The 20,395-nt window shown below is 34.0% G+C and overlaps 2 protein-coding genes across 4 annotated transcripts in view; one reads left to right on the top strand and one right to left on the bottom strand.

Moving 5' to 3' along the window:
* The window catches only part of RASA1 (RAS p21 protein activator 1), a 122,164-nt gene that overhangs the window by 69,395 nt on the left and 32,374 nt on the right, over positions 1–20,395 (top strand). For both annotated transcript variants that reach the window (XM_003261578.4, XM_030816501.1), the window contains exons 6-9: positions 2,673–2,704; positions 8,063–8,115; positions 10,604–10,754; positions 14,501–14,579. In XM_003261578.4, the coding sequence (XP_003261626.1) occupies positions 2,673–2,704; positions 8,063–8,115; positions 10,604–10,754; positions 14,501–14,579 (315 nt within the window). The remainder of the gene's footprint in view (positions 1–2,672; positions 2,705–8,062; positions 8,116–10,603; positions 10,755–14,500; positions 14,580–20,395) is intronic.
* The window catches only part of CCNH (cyclin H), a 101,088-nt gene that overhangs the window by 27,297 nt on the left and 53,396 nt on the right, over positions 1–20,395 (bottom strand). The window lies entirely within an intron of this gene.

Genomic DNA, 20,395 nt, shown 5'->3' on the forward strand with positions numbered 1-20,395 from the left:
TATATTTTTTTTTTTAAGTAGAGAAGGGGTTTTACCATGTGCTTATTTTTATTCTTTTTTTGCTGTCTTTTTCTTCCTCATAAGTGAAGTTATATCAGTCTGATCATGGAATCTCAACTGGTTTCAGTTGGTTTTAGATTCTTTGTCTTTCAAATATATGTATAATTTTCCAGTAAACTTGGAAGAATTCATTTATATTATACATATATTATCACATGGTACTACATTTTGAATCTCGTCCTTGTTTTTGTTTCCATCATATAATACGTTATCATATGGTATCAATTACCAGGTGCATTTTTAATAACAGGTCAGCATTTGAACGGCTTTTATATTTCAGAGACAATACTCAGTATCAAATATATTATACATTATAACTTTGGAATTCTCCCTTTCCTTTCGGATTTTTCTAGTGAGATGGAGTGGCTTTCTGTTGTCTTTTACAGCCTTCAAAGCTACTGTTTTTAAATTATGCCACAGACCTGATAATATTCTGAAGATTATTGCTCCTGGAAGACTGCAGTGGAGAATATTTTTTTTTTCCTATTAATTCTCTTACCTGCCTATTCTGGCAACCGAATCTTGATCCATAGAAGTAAAAGATACTGAGTAGAGGCGGAAAAAGTTGAGGAAATGGTGTGATACAGTCCATACTCATAGTCATATAGTTATTTAGTGAAAGAGCTAGGATTAGGACTCCTAATTCCTAGATTAGTATTCTGTATTCTACAGTAAAAGAGATATTTATTCCATATAGGCAAACAGTATTTGTACTGAAGCATCTTATTATCTATGATAGTTTTCCTATACAATTTGTTAGTTACAACTTTTAGTTTGGGTTTCCCTCTCCCTGCTGTACCACCATCTTCCCCATCCTGATTACTTAAAGGAATTGCACTATAGTTGAACTTTTCTTGAGCTCTTGGAATTCTGGATCATATATAACAAGATAAACTTTAAAGAAAAGTGAAAATTACTGAATGTATACAGAAAAAAAAAATAATAACAACCCAAACCAGAATAAGGGGACATGACCTCACATCAATACAAGGGATCAAGGAAAAAGTTAGCAACTCAGTATGAGTTAATAATGTGATGTGGTTGCTAAAAATGAATATAGTAACATTATAAATTAATAGTGGAATAATTCCACGTCAATTATAAACAATTTCCACTCCAATCAATATGTAGAATAACTTTCATGATGGGCTTTATTAGAGGGTAGTGAATTCCTTGTAGATTGAAAAACCATTTGGACATTGTCTAGTCTGTGAAGATGTTTCAGGCATTCAGTTAGTGGTTAGATTTAAGGAATTTCTCCTTCTAAAATTCCAATTACTGTTCCCCAAACACATTTATACTTTACGTATTAACTCTAGAATGTATGCTCTCTGAGGGGAGGGATTTTTGTCTCTGATTCACTGATGTATTACCATTGCCGAGAATAGTGTCTGGCATTAGTAGGCATTCAGTAAATATTTGTTGAGTAAATGAATATTTCTATGCTTATAGTTTTCCCTCTTCCTTGACATTCCTGCCCTGATAGATTGCCTTGTAAAATTTGATTCATCTTTATCAGCTCAGTTCATATGTCACCCCTGTTTCATAGAGGATTTATGCCTTTCTGGAGTCTCTTAGGCAAAATTGTTTCCTTCTGTATTTCCATAGCACTTTGTTAATTCTGCATTCTGTTACACTGTCTAAAATTAATTTATTGTGTAAACCTCTTCTACAAGAGATTAACTCCTTTTGGGCAGTGACACAATGATAATGCTATTCATTTTTATAGTTTTTTTTTTTTTTTTTTTTAGCCTACTCCGCTGGATATAGTAGCATTCAGTGAGTGTTTGATTTTAGTTTGATTAGGTATTTAATGAGTGAGGACCAAATTGTGAGAAGTAAATCCACATGTAGTTAGACCATTTTTCTCCATAATAGTGGAATGAGTAACACTATTGTATCTTAAATCAGAGGAATATAGAATAAAATAAAGTTCAAAACATGGTAAAAGGGGGATGTCTTTTATATTCAAAGAAGTTGATGTTCACTTTTTACGGGCTCAGAATGTCTTACTGAAGAGGTAGCATTTGAGATAGCTCCTTCCTAGATTGGTTAGGTATTTATCTAACAAGTAGAAAGCAAAAAGTGGAAAGTACATTCTAAGAACAAAAAGAACAAGCTACAGTGGTGAGAGATTGGCAAATAGGAAGTTATGTGTGACCATGGTATAGGAACCAAAAAACAGTTGGTAGTATGAGACAGGAAATGTAGACTTGAAGTCCTGTGGTAAAGGACTTCAGCTGCAGAACGAGAAATTTGTAGGCAGTAGAGAGGTGTTTTTTTGTCTGTTTGTTTTTTCTTAATGTAGGGCAAAGCTGCTGTTGAAACTGATTTATCCAGATTAGAGTGGTAGAGTAGGACATAATTATATTAGTTGGGCTGTTGTACTAGTTTAAGAAAAGTCGGTAAGAGGGCCTCAGTTAGGGTAATGCCAACAAGAAAAGATTAAGAGAGGTATGGAAAGATATTTACTGAACAGAAACATCTTTTTTTATATACACATAAATAAGGATAGTGTGGGGATATGTTTGAAGATATGATTTTCATGAATTTTAATAAAAGTAGATTAATAGTTAATTATATAAAATACTGTCTTAATGTCTTCCCTTTAGGGCCGGGAAGAAGATCCACATGAAGGAAAAATGTGAGTTTGTGTTAATTATTAAAATGAAAAAAAAATCTATATTGTAAATTTACTAATTGGAAAACTTTGGCCAAAAAAAATTTTTTTTTAATTTTTGGACTGACTTTTAAATTTGGCTTAGGGAACTGATTTCTAAATATTTTCTTAAGTATCTAGTGATAAAGTCTTATTTTTAAATAAAAGGTAGCTGATAACTAAATACAACTCTTTATCACCACACTGAAGACTTTCAATAAACACTACATTTATAACATTATGAATGTCACAATTTGGCACATTTTAAAGTTATTCATAATATTTCTTGGTTATTCATAGTATTTCTTGTTTTATAGCGACATCTTTTATCCCCCCAAAATAACGGTTCTTCACAATTTTAATAAGATTCGGCAAGTTCTTTTTTTTTTCATAATCTTCAGACTGATTTTATGTATGTGTAAGTTTTCTTTCGAAGATTTGAACCATTAATCCCAATTCTCTCTTACTCACATTTTAATAGACTATTCATCTCCTAATATCTTTTCAGTACAACATTTTTTTCTTATCTTTCAGCATGTAGGGATGGAACTTGAGGCTTGCCTCAAGTGTTTGCTTTTTCTGTTTTCTAACCATTAGAATATAAAAACATTCAACTGACTACTCCATTTGCAGTCACCTTGTTTAATGCTTCACCCTTCTGTAAGTGGAATATGTAAGATATATTCTGAGTTCATTTTTTATTGTTTCTTGTAGCTACAAAATAGACTCCATTAGTGAGACTGTACCCTGCTGTTTGTATTAGTTTGAAGTCTCCTCTCTACCTATATCAGGAGTTTCAAATTCTTTTTTGTTATTTTTTCTTTTCTTTTTTTTTTTTTTTGAGACAGAGTCTTGCTCTGTCGCCCAGGCTGGAGTGCAATGGCACGATCTCTGCTCACTGCAACCCCTGCCTCCTGGATTCAAACGATTCTCTGCCTCAGCCTCCTGAGTAGCTGGGACCATGGGTGCACACCACCACGCTAGGCTGATCATTGTACCTTTAGTAGAGATGGGGTTTTGCCATGTTGGCCAGGCTTGTCTTGAACTCCTGACCTCAAGTAATCTACCAGCCTCAGCCTCCCAAAGTGCTGGAATTACAGGCATGAGCCACTGTGCCCGGCTAGGAGTTGCAAATTCTAATTAATGCTTGGAAGAATCAGACAGACAATGTAAGCAAGTGAAGCGGGTCAAGTATATATATTCCCAGTTTTCTTTAGACACAATAATCTTGATCTTTCTCATTTTCCCTCTTTGCTAGAGATCAGGGTACATGGAACTATGCCCTACTATCCAAAAACAACACTGTACGTGTGGTAATAAATGGCAACTAATATTCACTCATGGTGTTAGGGAAAACTGTGGGAAGTAGAAAACTAGAAAGTGTTTGCCTGTTGTAAGGTAATCACTCTGTCTAGTTGTCTAGTTGATATGTGTAGGAATGTGAGTCTAGTGTTGTTAGATCCTTCTGATTTTCAAAAAAAGACCATAAATCTAGGTTTTTTTATTTTAGATAATAGCAATGGAATTTTAAATTTAAAAATGTAGGTTAAATGCCAGTAAACATTTAAAGCTACATCAATTTTCTTGTAGTATAAAATATAAATCCCACTTTCACTCGGAAGTCTTTTTTTATCTGATAGCATTGTCATTCTTCCATTTTTCTTAACTTTATGTAGTTTCTTAATTGGTATTTAGCATAACTTAAATTTGCACTGTTGGTTTATTTTATGTGTATGTTTGTTCCCTTTAATTTCCTAATATAGAGACTGTGGCAGTACTTTAAATTCTTTAAAGTGTCCTCAGTAACATCCACAAGTAACCTTTGAGATTAAATAGATGGTATAACTTTGGTTGAATTTCTTTCCAGCTCCCTATTTAGATGATATAGGCACCAAGTCCTGATGATTTTATTTCCTAAAGTATTTCTTAAATGTTTATCGCCTTCTCAAATCTTAAATAACTACATTCTAGTTCAGGCCTTTTTAAATCTCCTGCCAGGATTTGATATAGCAGTAGCCTCCAAGTTGATCTCCCTTGACTCTTTAGCCTCATCAAATCCTTTTATCCAGTAGCTGGAATAATCTACCTAGATTGAATCACATTTTCACTTAAAATCCTTAATTGCCAGCAGGTATATGAAAAAATGCTCACCATTCATTACTAATCATCAGATAAATGCAAATCAAAACTACAATGAGATTTCATTTCACCCCAGTTATAATGGCTTTTGTCCAAAAGATAGGCTATAATGAATGCTGGTGAGGATGTGGAGAAAAGGGAACCCTTGTACCCTGTTGGTGGGAATGTAAATGAGTGCAGTTACTATAGAGCATAGCATGGAAGTTCTTCAAAAAATTAAAAATAAAGCTGCCATATGATCTGGCAATCCCATTGCTGGGTATATATCCAAAAGAAAGGAAATCAGTATATCAAAGAGACAGCTGCACTCCTGTGTTTCAGCACCATTCACAATAGCTGAGATGTTTAATCAACCTAAGTGTTCATCAGTGGATGAATGCATAAAGAAAATATAGTACATACACACAATGGAATACTATTCAGCCAAAAACAAGAATGAAATCCTGTCATTCACAGCAACGTGAATGGAACTGGAAAATACTATGTTAAGTGAAATAAGCCAGGCACAGAAAGACAAATACCATGTGTTCTCACTCATATGGGTGCAAAATATTAGAAAATTGAACTCAGGGAGATAGATAGTAGAATGATGGTTACCAAAAGGTGGGAAGGGTAGCAGGGAAGGGGGGATACAATATGGCTGATTAATAGGTACAAAAATACACTAGATAGAATGAATAAGATCTAATTTACTGGATATTTAAAAATAACTAAAAGAGTGGAATTTGAATATGCCTAATACAAAGAAATGATTATATGTGCTTGAGGTGATGGATACCCCAGTTATCCTGACTTGATCATTAAACATTATATGCTCGTATCAAAACATCACTGGTACCCCATAAAAATATACAAAATAGTTGTATACATTACCCATAAAAACAGAAAAAATAAAAATTAAAAAATTGAATCTTATACGGATTCTCCACCTTTACCTTAGCAGAGCCTAAAAAAGAATCTGTTATCTGGTTATTTTGTCCCTTACTACTCCTAGCACTTATCATCTCTAGTTTCCTAATCTCCAGCATGTAGGTCTTCAAATGCATAATACTTTTTTCTTTATTGTTTTAGAGATAGGTTCTTGCCATTGCCCAAGCCGGAGTGCAGTAGTGCTATCATAGTTCACCTCAAACTCCTGGGCTCAAGTGATCCTCCTGCCTGGGCCTGCCGAGTAGCTGAGACTACAGGTGTGTACCACCACACCTGGCAAATGTAATTTTTTTTTTTTTTTTTTGTAAAGATGAGGTCTTACTATGCTGCCCAGACTGGTCTCAAACTCATGGCTTCAAGTGATCCTCCCACCCTGGCCTTCCAAAGTGTTGCGATTACAGGTGTGAGCCATTGCTACTAGCTATTTTTCTTTATACCTTTGCTCAAGCTGCTTCCTAGGCCAGAATTCTTCCATTCATACTTATCTCATTCATCACTTCCGCCTAGAAAATCTTCCTTTATTTTCTTCTCTACACACTCAACAGTATTGGTTGGTACCCTTCTCTGTTATTCCCAAAATGCCTTCAGCACTACCTATCACTGCGCTTATTATAGTTTCTATATTGTTTCTATAGTTAGATAGGGTCTCACTATGTTGCCCAGGCTGGTCTTGGACTCTTGGGCTCAAGAGATCCTCCTGCCTTGGCCTCCGAAAGTACTGGGATTACAGGTGTGAGCCACCATGCCTGGCCTAGGAGTGGGAACTTCATAAGAGCAGGGACTCATTTTTTTATCACTGTTGCAAACCATGTGGTTGAAATATATAAATTTTATATGGGAATAAATGTCTGAAAAATGAAACGCAAACCTTTAGAAAGAGATATTGCCACTTTGGCTTCAGACTGTGTGATTATGCTAAATAATCTTGTTCATCTGTAAACCCTATCATTTTTTTACCCTTCTTTTTTTGAATTTTTTTCAAACTGTAGAAGTAGAGGATTAGCCTTGGACGTCAGGTCATGTAGTTGACTCCTCCAGAATATAACAATCCTGCTCTAGCATTTGTAGTAAGTGGTCATTTAGCCTATACTTGAATGCAGTATAGAACCTCACTACTTGTAGTCTGAACTGTTTTAGTTGTTGTATTCTTGCTTTATATTATTCAAAATTTACACAGGGAGTACCAGGAGATCTGAATTAGTGAGTTAATGCTTGGAATGATGTTAAAGAAAAGTTTACCTTTTCATTCTTGTGAAAATTTAAAAATTCAGGTATATTTTCATACTTCACCAGTAATAATTGTATGGATCATTTAAAACAATGTGAATGACCTCTAAACCTGTCACACTGGACTTTCGAGCACTTAGACATTTTAGTCGTATGTTTACTTTCCAGCTTGCTCTTTATTATTAAAAATACTTGTAGACCCTAAGAAGATCCAACAAAGTAGTAGATAGGTGATCGGGAATTGTCAGCCTGGCATTAAGATGTGTTAATCAGCAAGATAGATAATAGGCCTTTAGGTAAATAAGAGGTGATTTTATGTACTTTGATGACTAGTAATTACTTTTTCAATCAGATATATCATTTTATTTGAAAGTAAAATTTACTTAGGTTATTGTATGCTCTATGTCTTGACTATGATGCCATTTATAATAATTTCTAAAGGCTTAATTTAAGAATACAGAATGTAAAATACATAGCAACCTAGTTTTGATAGGCTGTTAGCTCAAATAGAGTTGGGAACACTAAGTCCTTCTTTTCTTTCAGTTCTTGATGGTGGTATCCACTCATTCTTAAAACCCAATCTTATATTCTGACTTTCAGCAAAGTAAGAGTCAATATCTTGATTTTATTTGAAGAAAGAATTTATCAGATGTTATAGGAAAATTCAGAAATGAATTCATTAATTTTTTCAGGGAAGTTCTGGAGTAGGCTCTATCTGTACTACTCCTCCTTCCCCTTACCCCACAAAAAGAAAAAAAAGACCTATAACAGTCCATTATTATCAGGATTAAAAATTGTTGCCATTTTTGTATTGATAATGAAAATTGTAGTTTATATTTGATAGTTTCTAGTTTTACTACATTTTGTTGAAATTAAATATAATATGTATATAAAATTTATTAAAATGTAATAAGAATGAGATGATTTGATTAATTACATTTATTTTATCACTTTGAATTAAACTTACTATATTGGTTGTTTAATTTTGATCATATGATAACAGCAAAAAGGACTTTATTTATATATCTAATTTATTCTCTTTTCAAGATGGTTCCATGGGAAGATTTCCAAACAGGAAGCTTATAATTTACTAATGACAGGTACTTACTTATTTACTTGCTTTTCTAATTTCTATTTAAGGAGAATAAAAAAGTGAACAAACCATTTATCATGTGTTTTGCCTTTAGCATTCAGTTAGTGTTTATGCATGTTATAATTTTGTGTCCAGTGCTAAGAAGCTGGTGTTTTTATTTATATTTTAAACATACATGTGTTATAAAATTTAGTCAAGTGTGTTTTTCTTTTACCCCAGGCCCCTGTCCACTTCCTCAGAAGTAACACTAGGTGACAGTTTTTTTTTCCATATGTTTCTAGAAGTTTTCTGTGTCTCTGTGAATCTTTCTCATCCCTACACATACACAGACAGGAACATGCAACACACTTTTTTCATGTTAGATATATATTGGGAGATGATTCTGTATCTGCAGATAAAAATTTTCATTACTCTCTTTTATGGATTTAAACTTTTCATTATATAAATACCAGAATTAACTAGTCTTCAGTAGAAGGATATTGTATTGTTTTTATTCTTTTGCAGTTCAGCCATAGCAGACATTCTAGTATTTATCTTTGTATACTTATGGAATTATATGATTGAGCTTTATTTAATATGTATTAATTTTAACATTTCCCAAAACTCTTGTGCTTATAAATACAAAGTAAAAATTGACTTGTATTGTGGTTTTAACCATCCTGTCATTGTTTGTTCTTACTAAATATTTAAGGCTGAATTAATTTAAATACCAAGCATTTCTTCGGCAAACCACATCTTATAAAGATTTCAGACAAGTTTAAGCTTTAGTATTTAATTTAAAAGTTTCAGTTCTTCAAAAATGTTGACTATTCAATAGTTTCTGTATTTAGTGAAATAGATTCTTGTGGTGATGACCACTAGTTATTAAAGAGGTAATCTGAATTGTTTTAATCCATAAAGCATTGCATTTTAAATTAATACTTTATTCTTTTGAAAGATTTGAGATAGTTTTTGAAGTACTCAATTTTATTGTGAAGATGCAGGTTAAGTAGGTTCAAAAAATAAGTTAAAAAAGATTATGATAATGCTATATGATAGTAATAGAGAAGAAATTTTAAACCAAAATGACATTCTGTCAGCTATTTCAGTATGGAACCAAAAATATGTAGTTTAGTGAATTTATTGAATTTTGGATATGTTTCTTTTTTGGAACTTGTACCACCAAGTACTTGAGGTACTTTTGTTTTAAGGCATACAAGGTTGAAAAGGAGCTAAAGTTTATTTCCTTACATTAGTTTGCATTTTCTTTGTGTCATGTGTTCTTTTGAGGATCTGGTGGGATTTTCTCTCCTGAGAAGTACAAATATAAGCACTTGCATGCACAGGTTTGCATGAAATTCCTATCATATTCTAGAAGAAATTTAGAGAGTATCTTGGATTCTTGTCACTAAGATTTGTTGTATCAACTTAGAAACACTTTCATTTTGGCCCATATTATACAATCAATTTCTGTAATTATTATGTTTACTTATGTATTAAGCCTTGAAGATTCAGTTTAAGGAGATTTATTTTTTTCTTTTTACTGAACGTGAAGTTACTTGATAAGTGCCTTGATTGGATGATTGGAACTATTAGTAATTTACCCCCCAAATTATATCTTATAATCTAAGCATTCATTGTGCTTTCCTCAAAACAATCAAGTCTTGATCTTTTCTGGATCATTTGGACTTACATGGAGAAAAGGCAGAGCATCTAAGTATTATGAGTCACTGCCAATCAAAGATACCAGAAATACTTCTCTAAAATTAATATGACATATTTAATATATGATAATTTGCTTCTATAATTCCTTTCAGGAGCATACCTATTGAATAAAACATAGTGTATGTGTATTGATTTTGATAATGTATACACATATTTCAGTTGTTTTGAATCTACCTTTATAAAAAGCTTTTGGTACTATTTTATTACAGTCATTACTTTTTAATTTTTTTTTTAAGATGCAGGATCTTGCTGTGTTGTCCAGGCTGGTATCAAACTCCTGGGCTCAAGTGATCCTCCTGAATAGCTGGGATTATATGCATGTACCACTGTGCCTGGCACAGTCATTACTGTTTAATGATTAATAGAAAACATTGATCAAGCACAGAGTATTCTTAAGCAAACTGGTCTTCACTTTTTAGAATCTTCTTATTACGAAGATTTACATACAGAATTTAGCATTTTTAGCCAGTATTCCCTAACTGTGCTTAGGTTCCTTCCAAATTATGACAGGTGTAGATATTACTGACCAGAAGTTACTGCTGCAAAATTTCTGCTCTCTATTTTTATGTACTCCAGCTGGTAAGATACACCAGAGAGATAGCAGACAAGCAATGTGGATGGTTGTGAATCATAAACCAGAAAATTTGAAAGAAATTATCTTAAAAAAAACAAGTTCCTGGTGAAAATTTCCATATGTTTATGACTTTGAATGCACTTTGTAATAATACTACTTAACATCTTTTCTTTTTTATTTGATAATTAGGGAAAAACTAACAGCTTAATTTTTACAGTTGGTCAAGTCTGCAGTTTTCTTGTGAGGCCCTCAGATAATACTCCTGGTGATTATTCACTTTATTTCCGGACCAATGAAAATATTCAGCGATTTAAAATATGTCCAACGCCAAACAATCAGTTTATGATGGGAGGCCGGTATTATAACAGGTAAGTCATAATTTTTTAGCTATCTTTTACTTTTGGCAAAAATAGTTGAAATGTTGATAATACAGTATTCAGAGTCAAAATTATATAAAAATTTCTAACTTCTAAAAATTATAAGACCTTCAATATAATTTCATAATAGTCATGCCCAAGAATTCTTTAGACAGTGTCAAATATGAATACAAATTAGTAACTTACACTTTGTTTCCTTCCAAAACAATTTTTGTGATTTTAAAAATTAGACATAAGCTATTTGCAACAAATTTACTAAATCCATGTATTATCTGTAGGAGGAGCAAAATATCTAAGGAAAAGAAAATATATCAACATTATTTTATCAGTGAGATACTTTAGTAGGAAAAAAAAAGTTTCTAAAGATACCTGAGACTTACTATACAGATGCTATCATGTAACTGAGTTGTTCTCAAGTTGATATTTCTTATATGTGATTGTTGGTTTTTACTTCTCACCTTCAAGGTAAACTCATTGTTTGTCCCAAAACTCAGAATGAATTACAGTTACTTGATTAGGAAAGTAAGTTAATAGAAGAAACCATATGATAGAATGTCAGCAATTTTTCTGTCAAGTAGAAAATAATCTTCATTTGTGAATGTAAAGGTTTTCCTATACCTAATAACTTTATTTCCTATTTCAGAGGCAGGCATAATCTTGTTCTAAAATGCTTATATTTGCCTAGTTTAACCCCTCAGTACCACAGCAGCATTCTCTATCCGAATTAGAATTTGTCAAACTAGACATTTGAGTGAATAGAGATTCTGTAGCTTGTTTATCTGAAAAAAAGAAAAAACAAAAACAAGTTCTTCTAGTTGCTTGCTGGAAGCTCAGTTGACTGTTAAAAGACATCAAATGTAAGATGTGAGTCTAGGCAGCTGTACCCTTTTGCCTACCTCATACACAGGTTGCTTGAGTACTTTCTACATGACAATCTGAGTTCTAGATGTCCTCACTGAAAATACAGCTAGCTGCAATTTGAGCTCTTTAAGAATGTAATTTTTCCCAATTCCAGTTTTCTGGAGATTTAGAACATACAAAATAATGCATTGAAAACATACCATCTTCTTAACTAAATAAATGTCCATATTGAGATCCTTTTTAAAGATAAAATAATTTACATGAATTTATTTTTTTGAAGTTCGTTTTGTTACTAACTTAAACTTCCTTATGATACATCACACAAAACTGGAAATTCTTCCTACATACTGGAGGCAGTCGGTGAAACATGTAAAGGTAGTCGCTTTTTGTTGCTAAACACCATGATGGAACATGAAAAAAGAAGTATTTTAAGTAGATTTCTGTCCAAATTATTGCAATATTATGTTTTCAAAATGAGGATTTAAAAAAAAAAGTTAAATGTATGTTAATTTAGTGGCCTTGGCCCCCAGAACTTTGATTTTTATAATTTTTCTTCCCTGTGAATTTGTTTATAAATTCATCTTATTGTTTCTAGTTTTAACATTAAACTTTTTTAAAAAGCCCCAAATTATGTGAATCAGGTGCCATGAAAATGAAGGATTTTGTAATTGTTTTGGGAATATATACTTCATTTCAGCATTAATATTAGTAATGTCAGAAATAATTCCTAGGAAGATAAATCTTTGTGCTTATTGTTTATTGTTAGATATAAATGTATAAAGATTTTTCAATAAATCTAACAGCCATACTCTGCTGTCGCATCTCCCCATTAACTAAACACGAGACCTTGATAAAGAAGGATAGTAGTTATGTCTTTCATTTAGAAACTGTTAAGACATAACTTTAATGTTCCTATATTCAGAGTTTTTTTTTTAAAAAGAGGCATTTAATAGCAAATTTAATTCAGCCATTTATCGACTTATCTACTTTGTGAAATATACTGTACAAATCCTGTGTAAATACATTAAAGAAAAAGATACAGTTTCTTCATTATTAGTGCTCAGGTTTATTAGAAAAGAAAGTATGGTATGCAGACTGTGATAAATTCAGGGGATATATAAATGCATGGGAATCAGTAGATGAGAGCTCAGTGGGGGGTGAGAAGGAAGGCAATGGATTTTGGCTAGACCTTGAGGAGACAATATTAACATTTATCTAGACTTCAAGAAGAGTGCACATGGTTTTATGTGCTAAGTGCATTACAAAAATTAAAGTACAGAACACAGTGTCTCTAGAAACTCACATTTATTTCAAAAGTAAGTTTACATTGAATATGTTTTAGTTTTCTGAGATGTAAATCTATCTGATTTCATGGCTGGAACTTATATGAATGTCTAGAAAATGCTGGTTTATCTCCCCTGACTGTTTATTTTGGTGTTTCTGGGTAGAGTATAAATGGAAGAGTAATTGTTAAAAAAACTCTTAAGTCTAGCTTATTGGTAAAAACCTATCTGATTGGTTGCCACACACTTTTAAATTTGCTCCTGGACAATCTGAACTGTACTTCCCAATGGTTTCCTGTTCTCTTAGTTTATGGAAAGCAATTATATTGTAACATTGAGGTGCTACAGTGGATTGATTGTATTTTACAGTTACTGAGCCCGAAAACCTTTGATGTTTACTGATTTTCATAGATTTGGTGCTTTTTGCTTTAAAACACAGTCATGTCTTTAGTGGAATCTGTATCTTCAAATATATTTCCTGATTTTCATTTTTAACAATTTTGGATTTATATGGTATTAGATTTTTTATTAAAAACATAAAACTTTGCTTGTTCTTTTAATAATGCTTTTTTTAAATCTCATTTTCACCACACCCCTCTGTGGCTTGTGTTAAATGCTGCTTCTGGTATTAAGTTCATTCATACTACTAGTTAACTTTTCTGGTCTTTTTGTTTTGGTTTTTAAACATTACTTATATTTGGTTTAAATTAACTTTGTAGTATAGGGAAGATAACATACTTGAAGATACATACACACACATATTCTAATTATATATATATAGTAGGTTAAACAAAACCTGTCTGGAGAAGTGTTTCCTAGGTGGCTCAAAAGTTCCCATTTGTCCAGTATATTAAAGGAAGGTTTAAAATTCCAAGATTTCCATATTCAGGACAATAGAATGCTCTTACTGATTATAGAGAAACAACTTTATATTTAAAAAAATATGTGGTTCACTAAAATGTATATTAAAATACAGTATGTCATTTTATTTTTTTTGTAATATTTTCCCAATATTTCCCAATTTGTAGCACTTTTAATCAAAATAATAAGCTTTTCTCCCTATAGTGATAATCCTACATGTAAGATTAGCTGGGGTTTTTTTTTTCTTCTTTTTGCCTGCTTTTCATGTGTTTTATGACCTGTTTCTGATATAAAACCAGTATGTGTAAATGTGATAATAAAAAATTCTTAATTTACCTGAACTCTGCTTCCTAAATAAATGCCATGTTTCTGTAAATTCTTCATTCTTAGTATCTCATATATACTCTTGAGGGTGAAAAAAAGGTAGACTTTTAATCATTCCCTCATTTATGGTGACTCTTTGAATATGGTATTGTTGACCTGGCTGCCCACTTGATGGGTATGGAAAATCAGAATCTGGGCCATGTATTCTGGCCTATAAATCTATATTGAGAACATTCTGGTTTTTCTAAAATAATATGAATGTTATGATCATTTATTCTATTAATGTATTTGTGTTATGTGCTTTGAAAAAAATTTGCTAATAATCCTTGGTAAGAAAGTTTACACATATTTTTAAAGATTTTGCATTTTTATGAGACAGATTAATATTAGAAATTTTTATTTTAACAGCATTGGGGACATCATAGATCACTATAGAAAAGAACAGATTGTTGAAGGATATTATCTTAAGGAACCTGTACCAATGCAGGTCAGTGTTGCATTTCTTATTGAATAATTAGCATTTTATTTTAAAATGCATTTTGGTGGTATGTTTTTGCACACATTTGTACAATTCAAATTGGATACAACTTAAAACTACAGATTATTTAGATTTTTTAGAAAGTAAACTGTAAGAATCTTTTAGTTTTTATCTATGTTGATTTTAGGTAATCAGGAACAACCTAGTGGCTTTTTGAGATTAGAAGCAGTCGTGGAGGAAGGTAAGTTGCAGTAGATCCAGGAGTGAGTTTTTTGGAGGCAAAAGTAGAGGCAGCAGGGATAAACCACAGCCAGGCTTATTAAAGCCTGGGGAGTAAAAGGAAATAAAAAATACTGATAGAAGAGGATTAGGGCAAAAAATGGTGTACACATTTTCTTTGTTTATTTGCCTGTAGTTTTATGGTGAAAGAATTTGAGAATGTCTGTATACTCTGAGTGAAAACTGTATAGTAGTAAAGAGGAGAGTGATGTTGTATGGGGAGATGGGTGGTGGCAGTGTCTTACAGATAGGGTCCTAGACAAAAATGAATAGAATCTAGAACATAAAAGGAAAGATTGGCCTTTAGCAAGAGAGCCTGTTAAATGTTAGTTGCTTAACACTTAGGGTGATTAGCTTCTGTTTCTTCCTCATTGCACTTTCTGAAGTGTATGGTAGGGAAATGGTATAACAGGGGTTAGAAAAAGGTGCTTCAAAAGATGGATTAATAATTTTCCTAAGTAGAAAATGGAGGTACTGTTATTCTAGGGACATAAAGGATTATTAAGGGTTTTGGGTACCCAGCTGCAATGGTACAGTGATTTGTAGTGTGCCTAGTTTCTTGATGTTTCCTCCTAACAAGTTCATTTCACATGGCTATAGCTACTACTTATTGCAGTTAATTGGTGGGGGGTGAGGAATCATTAATCTGAAGCTAAATATAAATTCAAGAATCATCATAATCTTGTCACATTTTAATATACAGGCACACCTCATTTTATTACCCATTGCCTTATTATGTTTCAAAGATAGGTTTTTTTACAAATTGAAGGTTTGTGGCAACAAGGACGTCTATTGCTACTGTTTTTCCAAAGCATGTGCTCATTTGTGTCTTAATGTCACATTTTGGTAATTCTTAAAATGTCTCAAACTTTTTCACTATTATATGTTATGTTTATCTGTGATCAGTGATCTTTAATGTTACTATTGCAATTGTTTTGGGGTGCCATGAACTGCACCTGAAGAAGACTGCAAGCTTAATCGATAAATGTAGTGTATGTTCTGACTGCTTCATTGACTGGCTGGTTCTGTTTCTCTTCCTCTCCTTGGGCCTTCCTATTTCTGCAGACACAACACTATTGAAATTGGGCCAATTAATAACCCTACAGTGGCCTCTAAATGGTCAAGTGAAAGGAAAAGTCACATGTCTCTCACATTAAGTCAAAAGCTAGAAATGATTAAGCTTAGGGAGGCATGGTGAAAGCCAAAATAGGCTGAAAGCTAGGTCTCTTGGCACCAAACAGCAAAGTTGTGAACACAAAGGAAGAGTTGTTGAAGGAAATTAAAAGTGCTACTCCATTGAACACATGAATGATTAATAAAGTGAAACACCCTTATTGCCGATACAGAGAAAATTTGAGTGGTCTGGATTGAAGATTAAACCAGGGATAACATTCCCTTAAGCCAAAGCCTATCCAAAGCAAGACCCTAACTCCCTTCTATTCTGTGAAGGCTGATAGAGGTGAGGAAGCTCCAGAAGAAAAGTTGGAAGCTAGCAGAGGTTGATTCATAAGATTTGAGGAAAGATGCTATCTCCATAACATAAAAGCGTAAGGTGAAGCAAAGAAACTGTAGTAAGTTATCCAGAACATCTAGCTAGTTTTCCAGAAGATAACTAGCAAGTTATCCAGAAGATAAGTGTCGAAGGTGCTAAACAACAGATTTCAGTGTAAAGAAAACATCCTTCTATCTGAAAATATTATCTAGGACTTTCATGGCAAGAGTTAATGCTTGGCTTCGAAGCTTCAAAGGTCAGGCTGACTGACTCTCTTTTCAGGGGCTAATGCAGCTGGTGACTTTACGTTGAAACCAATTATCATTGACAATTCTGAAAATCCTAGGAGCATCAGAATTATGCCAAATCTACTGTGCCTGTGCTCTGTCAATGGAACTACAAAGCCTGCATGATAGCCCATCTGTTTACAGCTTGGTTTACTGAATATTTTAAGGCCACTGTTGAAACCTACTGCTCAGAACAAACAATTCCTTTCAAAATGTTACTGATCACTGACAATGTAACTCTACAATCAAGAGCTGAGATAGAGATGTACAAGGAGATTGTTGTTTTCATGCTGGCTAACACAGCTTATATTCTGCAGCACATGGATCAGAGTAATTTTGACTTTCAAATCCTTAGTTAAGAAATAATTTCATAATGTTATATTTGCAAAAATAGTGACTCTTCTTATGGATCTGGGCAAGGTACATTGAAAACCCTTTGGAAAGGATTCATCATTCTAGATGCCATTAAGGACATTTGTGATTCATGGGCAGAGGCCAAAACAACAGCATTAACAGAAGTTTGGAAGAAGCTGATTCCAACTCTTGTGGGTAACTTTGAGGGGCTCAAGACTACAAGATGACTTTGAGGAGGAGGTAGCTGCAGATGTGGTACAAATAGCAGGATAACTAAATTTGGAAGTGGAGCTTGAAGATGTGACTGAATTACTCCACTTTTGTGATGAAACTGGAGTGAAAGAGGAGTTGCTTGTTATGGATGAGAAAAGAAAGTGGTCTCTTGAGATAGAATCTACTCCTGTGAAGATCCTGTGATCACTATTGAGATGAAAACAAAGAATTTAGAATATTCTATAAACTTAACTTGATAAAGCAGCAAGAGGGTTTGAGAGGAATGCCTCTAGTTTTGAAAGAAGTTCAACTGTGGGTAAAATGGTATCAAACAGCATTTTAGGGAATTTCTTTTGTGAAAGAAGAGTCAATTGATGCAGCAGACTTCATTTTTAAGAAATTGCCACAACCACCCCAACCTTTGGCAACCATTGCCCTAATCACTTAGCAGACATCAGTATCAAGGCAAGACCCTTCACCAGCATAAAGATGATGACTCACTGAAGTCCTAGATGATTGTTAGTTTTTTTTTTCCCCCTCCAGAGTCAGGGTCTTGCCCTGTGGCTGAGGCTGGAGTACAGTGGTTCAACTGTAGCTCACTGCAACCTTGAGCTCCTGGGCTCAAGCAAGCCTGCCTCAGGCTCCCCAGTAGCTAGTACTACAGGTGTACACCACCGTGCCTAGCTAATATTTTTTGTAGAGATAGAGTCTTGCTCTGTTGCCCAGGCTAGTCTTGAATTCCAAGGCAGAAGCCTTGGTCTCCCAAAATGCTGGGATTACAGTTGTGAGCCACCTTGGTTGCCCCAACAGTTTTTAGTAATAAAATATTTTTAAATTAACACGTGTACATTGTTAGACATAATGCAATTGCACACTTAGTAACTACGGTATAGTTGTAAACATAACTTATACATGCACTGCGAAAACAAAAAATTCATATGGCTGGCTTTATTGTGGTGGTCTGGAGCCAAATCTGAAATACCTCCAAGGTATGCCTATATTTTCCTTCATTCCTGCATGCTTTCCTAGTAGAATTTAAGGTCTGTGAGAACAGAGATTTTTGTTTGCATTGTTTTTTCCCAGTGCTTAGAACAGTACCTGACATTAGATATTCAATAAATATTGATTGAATGAATGATTCTCTGCTTTCCAGCAAGAAGTACCTACTTTACCCTTGCCTGTATTGTTACTAATGTCTTACACTTTAATGTGCTCCTTCCTATCACCATATCAGTCTTCCTCTCTGCCTATCTAAATACTGCTATTTTAACATCCATCCTGTTTCACTTTTTTTTTTTTTTTTTTTTGAGACGGAGTCTTTCTGTGTCTCCCAGGCTGGAGTGCAGTGGCACAATCTCGGCTCACCGCAACCTCCACCTCCTGGGTTCACGCCATTCTCCTGCCTCAGCCTCCCGAGTAGCTGGGACTACAGGCGCCTGCCAACACGCCCGGCTAATTTTTTATATTTTTAGTAGACACGGGGTTTCACTGTGTTAGCCAGGATGGTCTTGATCTCCTGACCTTCTGATCCGCCCACCTCGGCCTCCCAAAGTGCTGGGATTACAGGCTTGAGCCACCACGCCCGGCCATTTTTGTTTCACTTTTTGAGTAATTTTTTTTTATTACCGCAGAGTAATTGGAAGAGAAGGTAGCCAGAACATACAACATACACACACATATAAAAATATATATATGTTTTATATATGTGTATTTTTTAAATAACATGGGTGAGTGCTTTTTAGACCACGGCTAGGGTCTTTTTTCAGGATCAGAGGTACCTTTGCCTCCAGATGACAGATCCTGCCATATAGTTCCATTGCTGTATCCTCAATTCTAATTCCCCTTTGCCTCTTTGAGTTAGTGATTTTAATTTTATTTGACCCCAAATTAAATCATACATTTCCCCATACTGAATTTGTACTTAGAATTTTCTAATTAAGTTTTGATCAAGACCATCCTGGCTAACATGGTGAAACCCCGTCTCTACTAAAAATACAAAAAAATTAGCCTCTGGAGGCTGAGGCAGGAGAATCGCTTGAACCCAGGAGATGGAGGTTGCAATGAGCCGAGATTGCACCACTACACTCCAGACTGGGCAACAGAACGAGACTCCATCTCAAAAAAAAGAAAAAGAAATAGTATGTGGCATCTAATAAACTTGCAGTATGTTTTATAAGACTGCTTTAAGAATTACTTGAGATATATAATGTGCCTCACTCTTGTGTTAGTTTTGTAACTGAACAAACCTCCAGTTGGTTTTGCAAAAGTGCCTATAATGCTTTGAATACTTCAGAAATAATTGATGCTGATTATAAAGCAATTTGATTGATTGCTACACAGAAACTATTAAGTGCTATTTGTAGTCTATTATTTTGGAGCATGGGGTGATGAAAAGTAGGTTTTAGTAGAAGTTTGGGGAATAATAAAACTTACTCATTCTTCAAGCAGGATTTTAACTATTAGTACAAAGGCAAGTATTATCTTTTTACTAATTGCCAAATTGATTAGCTAGCAAATCACCTCATCTTCCAATGAGGTACCCAGACTCAGGCTAAGATGCTGGCAAAGGCTAAGAAACAGCAGAGTCCTAGCTAGGTTTGCTTACTTCCTGGAACTATTAACACTTTTTGAGACAAGCATTAGACGAAAAGGGGCCTTTTGAGACGATATACCCCATAATAAAAATGCCTTACATTTTTGAGCACTATATTTTAAGCACTGTTTTTTATACATATTCATTCAATTTTCTCAACAACTTTACCAAGGTGACACTATAATGATGTCTATTTCAAAGATAAGGCAGTTGAGAGCTGAGAGGTTAATAACTTAAGTCATCCTCAATTCTTCTCTTTTTTCTTCCTGTACTTTATACCTAACCTGTCAGAAAGATCATACTGACTCTGCCTTCAAAGTATGTCTAGAATATGACCACCACCAGAATCTGCCTTCATCTGCTAGTTTCTAGCTTTGTCCCCTTATGCTGCATGCTGCGCAGCAGTCACTGGGATCCATTTAAAATGTCCGATCGTGTTACTCCTCTGTTTTAATACTTGAAAATGTTCTCCATTTCTTTCAGAATAAAAGCCAAAGTCCTTAGAATGGCATACAAGACCCAACAGTGGCAGTCCATTAATTTTCTGAACTCGTCTCTTTCTGCTATCCTCCTGCCACTCTTTTTCACTCATACTTGCTTCTGTACT

The sequence above is a fragment of the Nomascus leucogenys genome, chromosome 2, assembly GCF_006542625.1.
Source record: "Nomascus leucogenys isolate Asia chromosome 2, Asia_NLE_v1, whole genome shotgun sequence".
NCBI classification, from domain to species: Eukaryota; Metazoa; Chordata; class Mammalia; order Primates; family Hylobatidae; genus Nomascus; species Nomascus leucogenys.